Genomic DNA, 18,231 nt, shown 5'->3' on the forward strand with positions numbered 1-18,231 from the left:
GGCGGCTCTCTACCTCTGCCTGCAGAGAGGTCGCATAAGCAGGTCTTGATGCTCCAGTCTCCAGCCATATTTAGAATCTGTGTGTTTGTGCTAATGTAGATGCTCATTAATAAAGTCACGAAGAAACTGACCGCCAAGTTCACAGAGCTTTATTGTAAACAGAGGTCATCAATCTGAAATACATAGGTATATTTTTGTGTGGCATAACTTGTAAACTTTGCCCCTCTTGATGTCGTTCAAAAGATTACCATGAGCAGCACTTTAGTGGTCTCCTCTTCATCAAGTTAAAAACAAGTTTTTAACTCCTTTAAAAAAGCAAAAAACAAACAAACAAGAAAACACAAACCACTCATCAAAAACAGGTAGAAATTCTACCTTTCATCACCAAAACTATCACACAAAGTTTATTTTGCTTCTGTCACAGTGCAAGAAGATTGCCACCGAAGAATATTTTAAAAGGTTGCCGAGTCGGCAGGTAGCTCCTGCTTTGTGTTGTGTATCCCCCACCCCCCAACCTCTCACTGGACAGTCTGGAAGGGGTCTTCTTTTTATTTCTATCTCTTTGCATTGATATTCACCTCTCGAATACTGTCTGTTAAATGTGTGTTTGCTTTCCTCCCTGGGTCCTTCCTGCACCTACCTTCCCCAGCGCTGCAGTAAGTCCTCTCAGTGTGCTATGTTCAAAACCGAAGAAATGAACACATGAGAAGGCATACGCCCCCTGGTGGCCAGATTTAACAGTGCCGCTTCACTGTGCACCAAGCTCCGCTTCTCTGCTTTCAGGTCAGTGTGTCAGAGGGTCTACCCAAAATGCAGTCTAAAATAGCATACCTAGTAACCACGCGCTTTACAGAGCAGCAGGATATGCTCAAACTTCAAAGTGCTCAATGGAGATGTATCAAAACACAAGTGTTTCCCACAGACGTAAAAATACACTTTTTTCTCATGAATTGTATTCAGTAAATAATACTTTGTAATATAGGGTTCTGTGGATTTAGTAAAAATATTTATTTAAAGAAATTCTCAAAACAAATTTAAATAGAACATGAAACAAATGTACAATTTAAAAATACACTGAGCATGGACATGAGAATTCCAAGCGTGATTTTTCTGAGCATTATTTAGTTATTAAACAATACTTGAATATATCCAGAGGTATAAATTGCTCTCTTTCTTTACATCTAAAATCTGCACTTAGTGTCTGGTCTCCAGTCAACTCTCACCTTAGCCTGAGTTCACAGTCTATAAGGTATTTCATTTTTTCATTTGACAGAATTGTGACAACAGTGAACACGAATTGTTTTATGTGCTCATTTTTTACCCACACAGTTCTAAGTGACCATGACAGAGTACCAACATCCTTCTCTGTAGCTAGGCCCATGGTGCCTCCCTACTGTCTGCTTTGGAGCTATGCATTATTCTTCATCCCCAATCCCATGTTTCTTAGTAATACCAAGAAATTCCTTTTAAATCAAGTATAAACTGTACTAAGAATCAACTGGCTTGAGGGCTGTAATTAATTAAAATGAGACTGAGGTGAGGAGCAGAGATCAAGGTTTTATACCTAGCTAAAATGACCTGCGTCATCTTTCCAGTTAGCACCCTTTATTCTCGTGTATATTAATTTCTAGGCACACACAGAATTCTTCTAAAGGGTGATGCTGGTATGGGACACAGGAGGAACAACCTCTGGACAGCAGGACCTACTGAGGCCTAGCTTCCCCCCTTTCCACTGAGCTTCCCCAGGGTTTAGGGAAAAGTATGCCAGCTTCTCTATAACTCATTCAGGTACTCCCACATGACAAGCAGACCAAGCTGGTCTGTCTATTGAATGACATCTTAGAACTGGCTCAAGAGAGTTTAAAGTCTGACAGTGATTGGTCATGTTTTTCTAGCATTGGCATTTTAACTAGAGTAGCACACATGCTTGTTTTTTTACCTGTTAGGTGAATTAGGATTAGGTTTTTCCCATTCTTTGAGAGTTTTAAATAGTTGAAAATTCAGTGTAGATAGTAAAAAAGGCAGAAACACATTTGGAATCAGGTTTACCTGGGTTGGAATTGTACTTGACTCCCAACCCTGTATAGTATGGGGCAGCATCCTGAACCTCGCTGACCTTCAGTTTCCTGATGGGTAAAGCTGGGATCGAAGCCCTTGCTTAGAGAGGTGCAGTGGGAGTCAGAGAGATCAAGTGTATCGCACCCAGGACAGTGCTCAGCAAGAAGAGGCCTGATGATGATGGCTTCTGTTGCTCACGAGAGTGAGAACTGTGATTGCGTTTAACGTCCACACACCGTAAATACATGTATCATTATTTCAAGTAAACATACCATGACAGTATTTTCTTTAGTGCAAAACTAAGGAAACATAGTTTCTTACAAGCTTATATATGGAAAGCTCCTTAATGACTTGTTTGTGAAAATGTAGCTTTGGGTTAATGCATTAAAAATCTGTGCCTTCCCTTTTAAAAACCAAAGACAGAGCACAGTGTCCCTGTCTCTCCAAACATCTCTAGTGGATCTCTCCCTTAGAATGACCAAGGCTTACTGATGGAGTGTCTCAACCACTTCAGCCCTTTGTCCTCTAGGACAAGATATAGTAGAATGTTAAAAACACTTCAAAGATTAATTTTATTTTATTAATTTCTCATCATTGTTTTAGAGAACTGTTGAGTATCAGTGCAACTTACTAAAATGTATTAGAATGTAGGCACTCAAGATCCCTTAAATATGGAGAGTACATAATAGACACAGTGGTGCTCCCCAGGTAAAATAATTACAAGTTATGGCAAACGCTGTACAAACATGGTTCACATGCATTCTTAAAAAGGGGAAGGTCAAGTCAGATCTGAGCGCGCTGAGCCCTGCGGATGCACCGTCTAATGAGTGTTCCCACAAGGGTTGTCTGAGACCTGGCAGCCCATGTTGTGACCTGTTACTTGTACTTTGAAGAGTGTGCCATCTGCACACATGCAGAGCTTGTAGCGCACCCAGTCACCACTCCCTGACTGGTCCCCGCTGGAGGAACTGGGCAGGCGCGTAGGGCTGACCATCACCGTGCCGTTGAGGATGATGCTGTTTTCCTATGGGAACACAGTAACATGGTTCAGTCACATCCACCAGCGGGCACGAAAGAGAGACACTAAACTAGACAGGACTTAGGAACTAGCAGGAGGAGGAGTTGGCAGTCAGAGAGTAAAGCCATGATCAAACCAACTGTGGCACAGCAAAGTCACAATACACACAAGGATTCAAAGGCGACCCCTCGCCCAGTCAGCCCATATTGTACATCCACAAACCTACAACTCAGCACGCCAGCACGAGTCAAGATCACAGCCTGTGCACAGTGACAAAGTCTTGGGTAAGTTTCACTTTTTGACTCCAGAGAATTTTTACTTATTGACTGATGTTGATATTGATTGGGGGAGAAGAGTATTTTTCTCTTATAGGAAATTAAATTTAGTTAGTAGAAATTCAATTAAATATTAAAACTATGTAGTTTATCAGACTAGGCCTTCAAAAAAAACTGAGGGTTTCTTATTTAAACTCATAGCTACAGAATCATTCTCATCTGTACACTCTTAAGACCGTGTGTGTGTGTGTGTGTGTGTGTGTGTGCGCGCGCGCGCGCGCGCTCTCAAGCATTTGTGTGAGCATGTGCACACATGGAGCTCAGAGGTTGAACATGTATGCCTTTGTCAGTGGCTATCATACTCCTTATTGCAAGGTCTGTCTCTGTCTCTGTCTCTGTCTCTGTCTCTGTCTCTGTCTCTCTCACTGGATCTGGAGCTCGGCAAGTCAGCTACTCTGTCTGATCCGTCTGCCTCTACAGCCTTAGCAGCAGGATTACAGGCTCGTGGCACAGTCATGCGTGGCTTTTTACTTGGGTGTGTGATGGATGGTTCTGAACTCAGGTCTCCTTGCTTGTTTGGAGGCACTTCTCCAACTGAGCCATCTCAGCCTCCCAAGAGACTAGTAAGTTTCTTCTTGTCTCCCCCCCTCCTCCTCTCCTTTCTTCTCTCCCATTTAACAAATAATGACTAAATGCTGTCACCTGCCAGACGCCATCCTAGGCACTGGGGCGATGACAGTGAACATGGGCTCAACAGCCAAGTTTGTTCTTATAGAGTGCTGTTCACTGGAGGGAGGCAGATAATAAGTCAGCACAGGAAACTCTAGGGCATGCGGGGGCATAAATGCTACAAGGGAAGACAAGCAGGGTGAACAGAGGGTGGGTGGCTGAGGACTGCAGTTTACACAAGGTGCCAGAGACAGTCGTTTGCATCCCAACAGAAGTGGAGGTGTGAGTGAGTGGGGCATGTGGGTCACTAGGGAAGGCTCGCCAGTGGAGGCCACAGTGAGGGTGTGTCTTATGTAGGTTCAGGGTACAGGACGCTCAGAAGTTAAGGGAAAGGGGCTCAGAAGGATGTGAGACAAAGAAATAGTGGGGGCAGACCTATAAATAGTGGGGGCTGAGCTGATAGACTTAGGGCTTTATCTGGAAGGGAAGCTCACTTAGAGGGTGATAGAGATGGGTCTTTTTAAAAGGTCTGAAGCAGGCGCTGTGGCACAAATCTATATCCCAGCGTTCCGATCCAGCACTTGAGAGGCAGGAGGATTTGAGCCCAGGCCAGCCTAAGGTGCAGGTGAGACTCCATCTCATAGAAAATGTCGGTGGCTACAAGTTTCTGGGTAGAGAAGCAGCTCGTATCTAATGGGCGAACAGCAAAAGGGAGCCAGCAGGCTGCTCCAACAGTCTGGGAAGTGCAATAGCCTGCACACAGACAGAAGCTGCATTGGCGAGAAGCAGCTGGGGGCTGCAGGGCCCTTCAGGTGGAGCTGAGCTTTGCCAGTGGCAGTTGGGCCGAGCACAGATAGAAATGCACGTCTGCTGAGGAGCCAGGACATCAGGATGTCACACTTGAGGAGTTCAGATGCCTGTGGGTGTGGAAGTGGGGAAAGGAGGCAGGCAGCTGGACTAGAGAACCCTCCTGAACAGGAAAGGCCAACGCAGAGGTTTTAAGCATGGGGGTCGTCACTTTAGGGAGGGGCTTAAGACTGTCAGAGGGCAGAATAGAATGGTCACTGTTATGTACAGGCGTTTGCCTGGAACGTTTGGAATGGAACCATTTCATATTCCAGAGCTTATTTAATTTGGAATACCAGCATGGATTTTACTGGCAGAACATGCAAATTTTCAGAACAAAGCACTCAATATTATTCTGAAAGTTGCATGTGGGAGATGCAGTGGTGAGGGCTGTTTCAGATTTTGTTTCTATGCTGCCATCTTGTGGTCATTTAGTTTTACTTTCTTGAAAATATTTCTTGCCGAGCATTCAGTACCCAGTGTTAACAGTATTTGTGCACTAAGAGTCAGGAGAGATAGGTTTGAATGTTCTTTGTCTAAGAGCCTTAGAAGATATCTGAGGTAATGTGCATGCTGCCTGTTCTAATTTGATCATGTGCACATACATCAAAACATACAATGTTCCACAGAAGTAAGAATATTACATGCCAATTAAAATAAAAGTGAAAGTTAACATTTAGGAAGTAGTGCGGCAAAATTATTGCTAATGATTAGCTTGCACTCGAATGATCGATACCAACTGACTTACAAAGCTGAGTATTTTTCAATACAAATTAGAAATTAGTAGGTATGGGTACTTCAGACTATTTCATGACCTGTCACATTGACAAGGTGGAGTGGGGCAAGACTTTTCTGGAGGGCAGAATGAAAGATTCAGGTAACTCACACACGTTCTCTACACAAAGGCCTCAGACCTCCCTTCTCTGACCTTCAGTGTCAACTGCAAGCTTCAGGCGTGGCTGCTTGTCATTCCTCAGAGAGCGCCCTACCACAGCGCCGTGGAAACCTCCTCAGGGCGGCTGCGGCGCCTCTGGCAGGAGTTATAGCTTATGCTCATCTTATCATCCCGAGATGGGATTAAACAGTTGGGGAACTGCCAAAGTGAAACACCTACTTTCCTTCCTAAGGTTTATTATTTCTACGAATTATAACACTGAACTTATTTTGATAGGGGAGAATGACTTCTAAGTGCTCAGGCTGCTAGTGCCTTATGCTCTTTGGTAGCACAAATTTCCTCAGCCCTAGGGAAGCAAGATGAGCAAGGTGCCCAGAGGCAAGCGGGTAACTCCATTCTAGCTGAAAGTCCAGGCCAGTAAGCAGGGTGCAGGCTGCAGCTGCTCTGTATGAAGTAGGAGGCTGACTGAAGCTTTGGGGAGACCTGTGAAGCTGGGGTCACAGTGATGACAGACTTTCTCCCTCACAGCTAACAGGTGTCAGATAACAGCATGTGGCCCCATTCAAGTATTCTTCTTACAGCTTTGGTCACAAAGCTTGGAAACGAACAGGAATAACCTACAGTGGAACAACAGCAGCGACGTCAGGGACACATGGTTAGATCTCCTAGAATTCTCTCTCAGAAGGGCTGCTTGGGTTATGGCTTTTCTCCTTTTAAAATAACATAAAAATGCAAACAAGCACACTTACAAATCAAATCACCTGTTATTCTACCACTCTTAGCTAAACATTATTATTTTACTCTATTCTTCCAGATTTTATAAACTGCACATGCTCTGAAAGAAATGAAATATCTTATAAATTATTTTATAATTTTCTTTCATTTCACAATCCATTTTGAACATCTCATCATGACAAAAAATCATTTTCCACATACTACTCCACATGTAATTATATACTATTCCAAAATTAATTATCTTAAATTCACACAGGAAAAAATACTCACAGCTTTTAACTCCACATCTCCTCCCATGTGAAATTCAATGGTTTTGCCCATGATGAAGACGCCTTCGTTGCCTCGCACAATTGCACGCCCATCGACTTTGATGTTTAAGTCACTGGTAGCATTGCTGGTAATCTAAAAATGAAAGCACATGCTAAGGCGAGCTTGTGGGTAATGAGAGAATCGTTATCATAGAGAAGGGGGTGTCTCAACTCTGGACTATGCAAGGCAGGCTTATAATTGTGGGGATTAACACAAAGAGAGGACTTATTAGTGTGTGTGCAGGCTAAGGCCAGGGCTGCAGCCCTCCAATGGTCTGAAAGTCAGGTTGTCAGGTGGCCTAAGTCCTCCCCCAGGGAGTAGCTGCTGACAAATCCCCCGTTAGCATTGATAAAAGAATGAACCGGACCCTTTCAGTCGATGCTTTCTGAACGTTCAAACTTTTCACCCCACTTGGCAGATGAAACTCGTGCGTCTCATAGTCCGTGCTGAACAGGATATTGTGTGTCCTTGGGTCAAAAAACTGCATCCCGATGTCGCTGGTGATGGAGGTCTTGTTCTTTTCAACACTCAGCTTGGTCGTCCCTTGCTGGAAGACAATCTTGGGGAAAAGTGCTTCATTGTGAGTCTGTTCTCAAAGGATGCGACAGACAAAGTGATGGAGCCGATTGGGTTTAAGAGAACTACAGAGCAGTAAGGACAGAACCTGAAGCGACAGTGAGAGCCAGACCTCAGGTCCCTTTAGCTGCACCTGTTCATAAGACTCTGCATGATATACAACTTTAAAATGCAGGTCTGTACAGTCCTTTGCTCACACATGACCCCCTGTATAACAGCACAGGTCACAGGGAACACGGCTGGGCCCTAAGACGGTCACGGCGGAGGTATGGAACACCCTGGAGGTTTCATTTGGCTAAGTGCTGTGTTTTAGCAGCACCGGGCCTTGTCTGCCACCGAGTAGCATTTCTCTTTCTGATTCCCAGAACCTAGGCTTTCTGACCTGGGAGGCAGCTCTTACAATGGCTTTGTCATCTGGAAAAGAAAACTGTGACCTACAAATTCTTACACCAGTGAGTTTTTCTCCTGGAAAAAAGATCTGGAATATTGCATACCTAACTCTAGCAAGGTTATAAAGCCAACAATATTACTGACTGTCGAGTACTTATGAATATGGATAACTTTGTGTGTTAATGCATATTTTAAAAGAGAAGACACCAATTTCCAGCTTTCAGCTGTAGGATATCTCGAGAACTGCCGTCTATGCCCCCCTCCTCCACACACTGCCCCCAGTGTGGAAACTTACTGGCTGGTTGTTGCCAGTGATGACCAGGTTTTCATTCCGCCGTCCTCCCACCGTGCTCTTATAAAGCGGGTGGATGACGCCCATGTCAGACACTTGCTTGAACCTCAGCAGACCGCTCTCGTGGAACTCCATGCTATCACACCCATTTGGCCCAATGCGGATCACCGCCCAGATGACAAGTGTAATCTGAAAGACAGGCATATCTGCTCTTACGAGGCATGCACCAGACACGCCCGGAAGCAACCAGCAGTGCTCTCTGAGTGTGTGAGGTCTCTGGACGTGTTTAATCAGTGAGATGGACACACTACCTGGTGGTCTTCTTAGAGGATGTTTTTATCAAGACCCTAAGCACACAGTCGAGAGCTAGGCATGCCAGAAGGCCCATCATAAATGGCAGTGTCACTGTTTCCTCTTCTCCCCTCATTGGTTCCCCAAGGACAACCAACCATGTTCAGCAATTTAAGCTATTCCATCTAGACTCTGTCTCCATATTCATACATAATGTAGATTGTGTTTCTTCCTTTACCGAGTAAGGCTTTCTCTGCCTTATCTATTTTAGCAGATGGGAATCTGGGCTCACCATTATGTCTTTTCTCTATCAACTCCAAACACATTCCGTCAAATCTATGTTCAGCATTTACTGATTATGACCATGTAAGTTTTATTCACCATCATACCGTCAAACACTATATTCTAATTCTTTTTTAAAAATTTGTCTTCATAGTTCAATATTTTCTTTTATTTGATAAATTGAACTAAATCTCAAACACTTGTATATTTCTGCAACTCTCTCAGTAAAATAAATGTTCTGCAACTCAAGCTACTCAGACGAGGTCAGTTCTGCTTTCTCCTCTAGTTACTTCTCCTGGACCTGAGACCTGACCTCTGACCTCTGACCTCTGCAGGCCACGGCTTCACTGCCTTGCTCTCCCCAATGCTCACAATAGGTCCAGGAACACTGTGCTTTAATTCTTCCCATAAAACACGTTTATCACCGCTCTAGAAAAGTTTTAAATAGATTCTTTATTTACAATTTCCTTAAATTTTACAGTGATAGTGTGGTCTGTCTGTTTGTCTCTTCCTCCTCTGCTGCCTTCTCTTTTAAAATGTATCATACTGAGCCCAGACTGGTTTCAAAATTTCTAGGGGATTTTTCTTTTTTCTTTTCTCTCCCCACCCCTTTCTTTTTTCAAGGCTGGGACAGGGTCTTACTCTAGCCCTAGCTGTCCTGGAATTCACTCTGTAGAGCAGGCTAGCTTTGAACTCAGAGATACTGCCTCTGCCTCCTGAGAGCTGGAATTAGAAGATTGTTGCCATGACACTGGGATTTGGAGAATTTCATTAAAATCATTTTATCTGATTTCTTTCCTTCGATGCTTTCTCTGCTCTCATTTTCCGAATCTCCGTTTATGAGACTGCTTCCAGAACGATGCTCTAGCTTTGTAGGACTCTATGGAAGTCTCTTTGTAGGACTCTTTTATTTGTCCAATACCTGCTCACCCACCCGTGTATGTGTATATGTCACTTTTTAAGGATTTGTATATTTTTTGTGTGTATGGGTGTTCTGCCTGCGTGTATTCCTGTGCATCTCATGCATGCAGTGCCCTCAGAGGCCAGAAGAGGGCATCACATCTTTTGGAGCTTTTCAGTTGTAAGCTGCCATGCAGGTGTTGGAAACCAGCAGCAGCATAAGTGAATTTCGATGACTTCATTATTTAATTGAATAATGCCATTTGAATGTCATGTCACTTTTGTTTCATGGATGGAATATAATTTTTCTCCAAAGAAGCTGGTTTTAGTTTTAAGGAGTTCTTGTGTTGTAGCTTCCTGGGATGGGATCCCATGTACTGCAGGCTGGCCTTTCATGCCCTGAACTCTGGATCCTCCTGCTTCCAACTCCCAAGCACTGGGTTCCAGGCTTGCAGGGTCACAGAGGACACCCGGTGTGGGTGGGCCCCTGACCTACAGGCTTCCCAGGAGGGAAAGTAGGCTTTTGGGGTTTTTTTGTTTGTTTTTGTTTTTGTTTTTTGGGGGGGGGGGTGGTTTCGAGACAGGGTTTCTCTGTAGCCCTGGCTGTCCTGGAACTCACTTTGTAGACCAGGCTGGCCTCGAACTCAGAAATCCACCTGCCTCTGCCTCTGCCTCCCGAGTGCTGGGATTAAAGGCGTGCGCCACCATGCCCAGCTGAAAGTAGGCTTTTTACTGGCCCTGTCAAGGGTCACTGTCACATGGTATTCTCTCTCTCTGGAGGGAGGGGTCCTCCATCTCTGGCCTGCTTGAGGCAGCTGGAGGCAGAGGATAAAGGTAAAGGACTGGAGGGAGTGAGCTCTGTGCTCAGTCAGGCTGCCCTGCTTTCAGGATGGAAGCTCACTCATGCAGCAGTCCAGGGTGTTTGGATATAGATGGTTTAGCTGTGGTTAGATGGAGAGTCTGCTTAGCTGGGAACAAGGCTCGAGGAACTTCACTAACTACAGATTTTTCACACAATGAGTCTATTTCAATCATCCTTTTGATTCTGACTGGTAAGGTCCTTGTCCTCTGGCTTCTGTAAGGCACTTTACCAATACAGGTTGTAACCCTTCACACACAGACACACAGACACACACACTTTCCCTCCTGATCCGTTATCTGCCATTCTCCCTCTTCTTTTGTCTTCATAAATTATGCCTTAGGATTTCGGCTACTTCTCACTCCCTTCAAATATAACTCTGTTTCCTGACACTGTTACTTTAGAGAAGGGGATTGAAATGCCTTAATTCACCCATCCTTGCCAGAAGTCTCCAATAAAGCAAATGTATAAGGCACAATAAATTTAGAATGACCAGGAAAGCTATTTATGGCTTCTTTAAACTGTGTGACAGCTCTAACCTCAGTGAGGGGTTAGGCACAAATGTTTTGGAAGAGAACAAGGCCTTCTCAAGAACACTGAGAGAGAGAGAGAGAGAGAGAGAGAGAGAGAGAGAGAGAGAGAGAGAGGGAGAGAGAGAGAGAGAGAGAGAGAGAGAGAGAGAGATGGATGACCGGCTCTCTTTTAACAGACGGTATCATTCATGGAGAAGCTGGTGCCATAGGTTCCAGGGTTAGCCACCAGAGTTACAATGCCATATTAAAAACCCACTTCTTCAAATCATTAACTATCCAGGGAAAGGCACAGCTAGGGCCTCAGCCTCAGTGAGAAAGGGCAATGAAGTCACAATGAAGTTCTCTTCCACTGACTTTACATAGCCTTTATTAAAAGACAACTCCTTTAAAGGAAAAAAAAATCTATCAAGGTTTTTCTAGATGAGATTAGTATATAGATATATCTTACTAGTTTTTTTTTTCAGCTTTGTTTACTTATTTTTGTGGGACTGGAGAGAGAAGCCTATTAGGTTTTTTTATGTTCAAGCACTAACTCAAGTCCAACAAGAGATAAAAAACACATATTGAGAAGCAGGAGATGACAAACTGTCCCAAAACACAGCACATGAGCAGAAGATAGGACTATCCCAAAACAGAGTATGTAAGCAGAATCTATGACCTCATGGCAAAAAGATAAAAATTTCTTCCAAGGTACCTCCAGAGAGAGGACAGTGTGTCACATACTCACGAGTAGATTGATGACGGCCAGGATAAACAGGAGGACGATCACGCAGATGGCTAAGTTGCCCTTTCGCCCCCTCAGCCCAGTCTTATGGAGCCGGTCCTCATCGATGGGGATATATCCAGCTTTGAAATTGCTGTTGTGCTCTTTGTTAACATTCCTCCGCTCCACAGCCTTCTCCCGCATGGATTTCTTCACTGGCCCGTTGGACCCTTGCTACAAACAAAACAGAATGCAACAGCTCTAGTCTCCTTTTCATGAGTTTATTAAATTCAAATTCACAATTAAAGAAAGCTGAATTGGTTGTTGGTAGATGTCCCATCAATAAGTTGCAAGTCACACTGAATTGCAGGTTTCAGTGTTACTGTCATATAGCACACTTTCTCTCTGCCTTTGGTCATCCTACTGTCAATATGGGTACAGCGCACTTCTGGGCAGAGTTGATGCACACACACATGCACACATTTCAGTGGATAATATGACTAATGAGTGCATACACACATGCACACACATGTATACACACATTGCAGTTGATACCATCTTTACTAATGATTTGTTAGATTTTTACTCATATATTTTTTTACTTACATGAAAAGATTTTTGCAATGGCTGACAGAGATTGCTACTTATAACTCAATGGGTTAAAGCCTATATCATTCTAGATCAGTAATTTTTGATGTGTTCAGGGGCAGTTGCACAAGGATGTATGTTTAGGAGGGATGTCAACTGAATTCTCTTCAGGGTCTGAAATGTCAGACACATTTTAAAAAACAACAATAAGATTTGTTTTTTTTTTTTTTTTTACTCCCCCACTCTTTTGAATGAACGCTGGTGTCTCCAGAGGCCATGTCATCGTTTACAGTGACATCATCACTCCAAGAGTTAATGAAGTATTTGCTCAGGCATTCCTCTGTTTTCACAACTTCTCAGGTTAGTTTCTAATATGGTAAATACCAACAGATAGTTAAGAGGATATATAGAGTCTGGGATAAAAAAAAAACAAAACAAAACTTGAGAACTTCCGATCTTGACCGTAAGTGTCATTAAGCAAGCGTGTTATGTAATAGAAACACAAAGGGGCCTGCAGGAATGGTTACTGCCCAAGTTGCACGCGTTTTTCAGAGCTCCGAGGCAATGCACTTATTGTAGAAGACAATGTACTAAGAACCATCATACTTAAGCACTGACACAGAAGTTGGACGTGAGAGAGGAGGACACGATCCTTTGCTGTAGACATTATGGACCTGCGTTGTGTTACAAGGCACGTGCACTCTATCATGTCAGGGTGCCCATGCCACAGAGGTCAAACGGGAGAGTGGGGACACCCTGGAGTTGGTGGGAAAATGAGAGGAGTGGGTGGGTCAGATATGGCAACACTGGGGGAGAGTGGAAGGAAGAGCCGGGCTGAGCCAGTTCTCAGCAGGGTGCAGGCTCTTCTAATCTTATGTTCTGTTTAACTGGGCGTCACTGGAGGTTACTGTGTGTTTCAGCATGTTGAACACGAGGTGAACACTTTACAGAGGTCGGCAGGCTCCTGCCTGTAATGTGGTAATGGAGGTTTGAGGTAATGAGGAGATAAACTAGGGTGGGCGAGAGAGACACATTGAGGGACATGTGAAGTGGAAGATGTGGTAACCGGCAAAAGTGTCACCATATGTGAGATGAACTTTTTCCTGGGGCAGTGCCTCTGCAAGTGCTGTGCTGCTGCTGCTGGTGGCCCCCTCATCTTCCTCTTCCTCCCTAATTCTCCTAATTTTTCTCCCCTTCTTCCTCCATCTCCTCTCCATCCTCCTTCCCCAAGCTCTTCCTCCTCCTCTTCTGCGTTTCTTTCTTTTCTTTTATTCAGTGTGTGAGGGGCACATACACCATGATATAAGCGTGTGGAGGTCAAAGGACAACCTTTGGGAGTTGGGCCTCTCACTTTACCAAGATGGTTCTCGGGACTTAACTCAGGGACTAAGTTGTCAGACTTGGTGGCTGTCACCTTTATCACTAAGCCATCTTGCCAGCCCCTCCTGAACACATTTACATTGAAGCAGACTCAAGCTCCAACTGAGACCTGGGATAGAGGAGCTGGGGAAGAAGATACCAACATCTTCCTTTGTTGATGAAGCTGGGGGAGAAGCTTTTTTAAGGGGCAGAAGTGCCAGGACCCAGTGACTGACACAGCGGGGGGCCTACCCTGACTCCCAAACAGAATAGATTACAAAGTTAGTGGGATCCCAAACACAAAAAGCAACCTTTCATGTTCGAATTATAAAGTTGAGGGAAGCTGGTCATTAAGCCCAATGCTTGTTTCTCCTTAGCTCTCTTCAGGCAGGCCGGCTCTGGTTAGGGTAGCCAAGTGGGCAGACCACTGTAACTTTCCGGTAGAATAGAAGCTCAGAGCATCAAGATGCATGCACAGAAGAACTGAGACCCCTCTAACCCAGAGGCTGTAAGGGGTAAACTAGGAAAACCAAGGAATGGCTTCATTCCCAACAAGTCCACTTGCCTATTGTCATAGAGGATTTCCGTGCTTGTTTAGCAGATTTCAGGTCTGTTTTTCATACCCCCTAGAATGAGTCCTCGAATATTTAATAGGTCTGTCGCTAAAATGTTAGCCACTTAAGAAACTATTCCCCCGTTGCATATCAATTTCACTCATTCACTTTCTCCCCGCAGTGATTTCGAAGAAATGAAACTTTTAAAGAGAAACCAGCTTACTGGTTATTTGCAAAGGGAAACAACAATAAAGAAGTGACTACAAAAATAGCTTTTTATTATAATAAGTCACTTTAGCAACTACTTGCACGAGCATGTGTTCACACACTTCACCCGCACACACACTTATGTGCGTGCTTAAGTTACAGCTTGATATCTGAAGGGAAGCCTTTAAACTATTCTAGGCTCACAACGAAGACCAGGAAACACTTGATAACGCATTTCTTAAAAAGTAATCTTAAACCCACTAGACACGGGTCAGTTTTATATTAGTATCTGAATCTCCGAGAAACCACAGTGGGCGGGGAATGGCAGAAGCAAGACCTGGCCACGATCCACGCCAGGCAACAGCTGACCACCACTTGGCTGGCATCGGTCAGCCTCCCGGCCCCGACTGACGTTATTTTTATCCGCATGGTTTCTGGCTGCGGAGAGGCACGTCCAGGCGCAGGCTCCGCAGGCCATGACCCGTGTCACTCCCGCAGAGGGACAGCTCCGCTCTCTGGCCGGCCGGGAGCCGCTGCCCAGGATCCAGCCCGGCCTTCGCCAGCATCTTGGCTGCGGACAGCTCCCGCCCTGCGGCCCCGCCCTGCCGCCTCGCTCCGCCAGCCCAGCCCTCGCGCCCTCCGTCGTCCCCGCCCTCTGTGGGGTCGCCCGGGCCACCCGGCTTCCCAATCCCTCGGCCGGCCGCAGCAGGCTCACAGACCTGCTCGGTCGCTGCCGCCGCCGCCGCCGCTGCCGCCATCTTGGCCCGCCGCAGCCCGCGCTTGCGCTCTGGCACTGGGGTGGGGCTCACACCCTCGATGGCCACGCCCTGTCACGCCCTCGCCACTCCCCCGAAAGAAATCCAGAGTGGGCAAGATTCTGTGTAGGTTCACATCCTTGCAGGGCGGTCCCTCACGACCGTAAGTCGCCCGCGGGTTGCATGGGTGTGGCAAGGATCTCTGGGGCATCCTCAAGTTCTTCGGAAAGGACGCCCTCAAAATCCAAAACATGCCTTTACCTTTATATCAACTCCCCGTCTTGGGATACTGTCCTGTCCTGAGCTGTGACAAACTGCAAGGGAGTATTTGAGTGTACTGGTGGGTGAGACTTGGGTGCAGATCAAGTGGAAACTTTAGGTAGCTTAAATCAAACTAGTCTCTTCCCCCTCAACTCCTCTGGAAGCCTGTGAAGTCAAGTCTGGCACTTTCTTTGAGGCATTAGAGGCAGATTGTCCATTTAATATTGGAGACTATATTAGGTCCTTAGGAACCTAACTTGACTCACAGTGAGCACCAGGAGACAGTCAGGTGCACATTGGTTGCTCTCTGCACTGATTAAGTTGAAAACAATAGAATGAGTAGCATCCTAAGTTCAAGAACTCCTCAGATGATGAGTAGTTTCTACAAACTACCCTAGGCCACCCAAGGGAGATGTCTGATTCAGCTTTTTCTCTCCAGGTACTGGGTCATTTTGCTTTTCTAACTCAGCTTCCCTGCTTCGCCTACTTCTGATGGCTGGCTGGCTGTGGAGTTAAATACTCTGACACACAGCAAATGTCTCCCAACCTTCCCCCTCTCTCATGCCTGATTTCGGATATAAGCTGTATCTATGTGGTCATTTGCCTGGTCCTGTCTTCTTCCCCAACTGCTAAAACTGCCTGGCTCTATCACTGGGACGAACCTGCGTTTTAGTCAGGAAGACTATGTAAATCACAACCCACAGGTTTGAAAGTCGGCGGTGTCTGGGTAATAGCTTGGCTCTGGTCCCATTTATCAACTTTGACAATAAGGCTTTTGACTGCTCCTGGGTTCCTGTGCCTCACTATTCACTATGCTCAAGTCGTTTCCTTTTTCTCTGACAGCTATACTCCTTTGTGTCCCCCAAGAACCCACCAAATGTCACATTCTCTTCAGAGCCCCCATACTCTGATTAGCGCTACTCTGTTTCTAACCTTGTGTCAGTCTCAATCACTCACAATAATGGAACTTATTAAATGTCTTCCAGAGCTGCCTGGCACTCCAGATTCTAAGCAGATAAGAAGCCCCACCTTGCTTTTTTTTTTTTTTTAACATGTCTCCACATAGGTACTTTAATAATGGATTTTTCTGAAGTCAGATGGACCTTGACTGTCTGAAGATGGGTCTCTTCTCCTTGGATTCCTCGTTGCTGAGGTGTTACTGACAGGTCACCCACTTGTTCTCATTGCCAATGTGTCTTCTTCTGGCTGCTGTTGTTTTCTAAGATTTGATATTATACGTGTATGAATGTTTTCCCTGCAGATATGTATATGTACCACCTGCATGCCTGGTGCTGGTGGAGGTCAGAAGAGGCTGTTAGACCCCCTAGGACTGGAGTTACAGTTATGAGCCACCAAACATGTGTAGGGAACCAAACTCAGGTCCTCTGCAAGAACAGCCAATGCTCTTAACCTCTGAGCCATCCCTCCGACCCAGCATGACTGCCCTCCGAAAAACCCAACAAGCGGCTGAAAGAGTCAGAGGCAGATATTTGCACCCAACCAATCAATGGACAGAAGCTGCTGACCCCTGTGGTTGAATTAAGGAAAAGCTGGAAGAAGCTGAGGAGGAGGGTGACCCTGTAGGAGGACCAGCAGTCTCAACTAACCTGGACCCCCAAGATCTCTCAGACACTGGACCACCAAACAGCATATGCTAGCTGATATGAGGCCCCCAACACATATACAGCAGAGGACTGCTGGGTCCCGGTTTAGTCAGAGAAGATGCACCTAACCTTCGAGAGACTGGAGGCACCAGGGAGTTTAGAGGTCTGGTGGGGTTGGGGAGGGAGAGGGTAGGGACATCTTCGTGGAGACAGGGGTGGGGCTGGGGAGGAAGTGTGGGGTGTGGAACAGTCAAAGGGTGGACCGGGAGGGGTATAAAATACGGAGCATAAATAAATAAATAAATAAATAAATAAATAAATGATTTTTTAAAATGAGAACCAATTCACAGAATTAACCACAAGGGTAGTGTTCGTCATGTCTAATGATGTTTTGAAGTTTTTTCCCTTCTGATGCATTTGGAGGGTGCTGTGTGCTTGCAATGTCTCTAATTCTCACAGCAGTCTTATTTTAACGGGAATTATACCAGTTCACTATGACACCCATTTGATATTCAGGATTTTATCTTGCATTATTCTGCTTTTACCATAATTTTCTCCCTTCCCTTCCTCCTTCCCCCCTCCCCTCTCCCCTCTCCTTTCCTCCTCTCCTCTCTCCTTTCTCTCCTCCCTCCCTCTCCTCTCCTTCCCCTCCCTCCCCTTTCCTTCCTTCACTTCCCCTCTCCTCCCTCTCCCCTCCCCTCTCCTCTTTCTTCCTCTCCTTCCCCTCCCCTCCTCTTTCTTCCGCTCCCCTCCCCTTCCCCCTTTCTCTGTACTTGTGTGGAGGCCAGATATTGTTTTAATCTCTTCACCTTATTTTCTTGATACAGGATCTCTGCCTGAACAGAGAGCTCAGGAATCATCTAGACCAATTGGCCATCAGTCCCAGGGAATCTCCTGTGTCAGTGCCCGGATTTAAAACAAACAAACAAACAAGAAACCCAAACAAAACAACCCCCAAAACCTCCCCATGTCTCCTGTGGATCCACTCAGGACCTCGAGCTTGCATGACAACCACTTCTCGGACTGGTAAATCCTAGCAACTCCGTTTTAAAAAGCAATTTCGTGCAAATGGAACAGAGGCTAGATTTCCTCTGAACAGCAATACAGGTCCCTGACACAGCGAACAGTAAGACACGAGTGTCATGGCACCCGCCCACCCCCACTTCCCACACAACACAGGCTTGCACCTGATCGTGCTGAGGAAGACCTGGAAGTCAGGGCGAGGATCCCGCCCGGTAGTGTGTGTCTTTCTGTACAGTACAAACCAACGGA

The 18,231-nt window shown here is 45.5% G+C and overlaps 1 protein-coding gene across 1 annotated transcript; it reads right to left on the minus strand.

Annotated features, from left to right (window-relative positions):
* Window positions 1–132: 132 nt before the first annotated feature.
* Sgcb (sarcoglycan, beta (dystrophin-associated glycoprotein)) lies at window positions 133–15,121 on the minus strand. Its single transcript, NM_011890.5, has 6 exons — window positions 15,059–15,121; window positions 11,656–11,865; window positions 8,067–8,252; window positions 7,173–7,364; window positions 6,767–6,898; window positions 133–3,082 (listed from the first exon to the last, which is right to left on the minus strand). Exons 1-6 carry the CDS (start codon window positions 15,095–15,097, stop codon window positions 2,879–2,881), a joined length of 963 nt encoding a protein of 320 aa, NP_036020.1. The 5' UTR covers window positions 15,098–15,121; the 3' UTR covers window positions 133–2,878.
* Window positions 15,122–18,231: the final 3,110 nt, after the last annotated feature.

Source organism: Mus musculus, chromosome 5 (assembly GCF_000001635.26).
Source record: "Mus musculus strain C57BL/6J chromosome 5, GRCm38.p6 C57BL/6J".
Lineage (NCBI taxonomy): Eukaryota > Metazoa > Chordata > Mammalia > Rodentia > Muridae > Mus > Mus musculus.

Excerpts from the sequence above, each read along its gene's own strand:
- Sgcb (NM_011890.5), bottom strand. The coding sequence starts at position 15,097 with ATGGCGGCAGCGGCGGCGGCGGCGGCAGCGACCGAGCAG. Across the intron at positions 11,866-15,058 it reads CGGCGGCAGCGACCGAGCAG|CAAGGGTCCAACGGGCCAGT; the intron begins GTCTGTGAGCCT and ends TTTTGTTTGTAG. Across the intron at positions 3,083-6,766 it reads GAGATGTGGAGTTAAAAGCT|GAAAACAGCATCATCCTCAA; the intron begins GTGAGTATTTTT and ends GTGTTCCCATAG.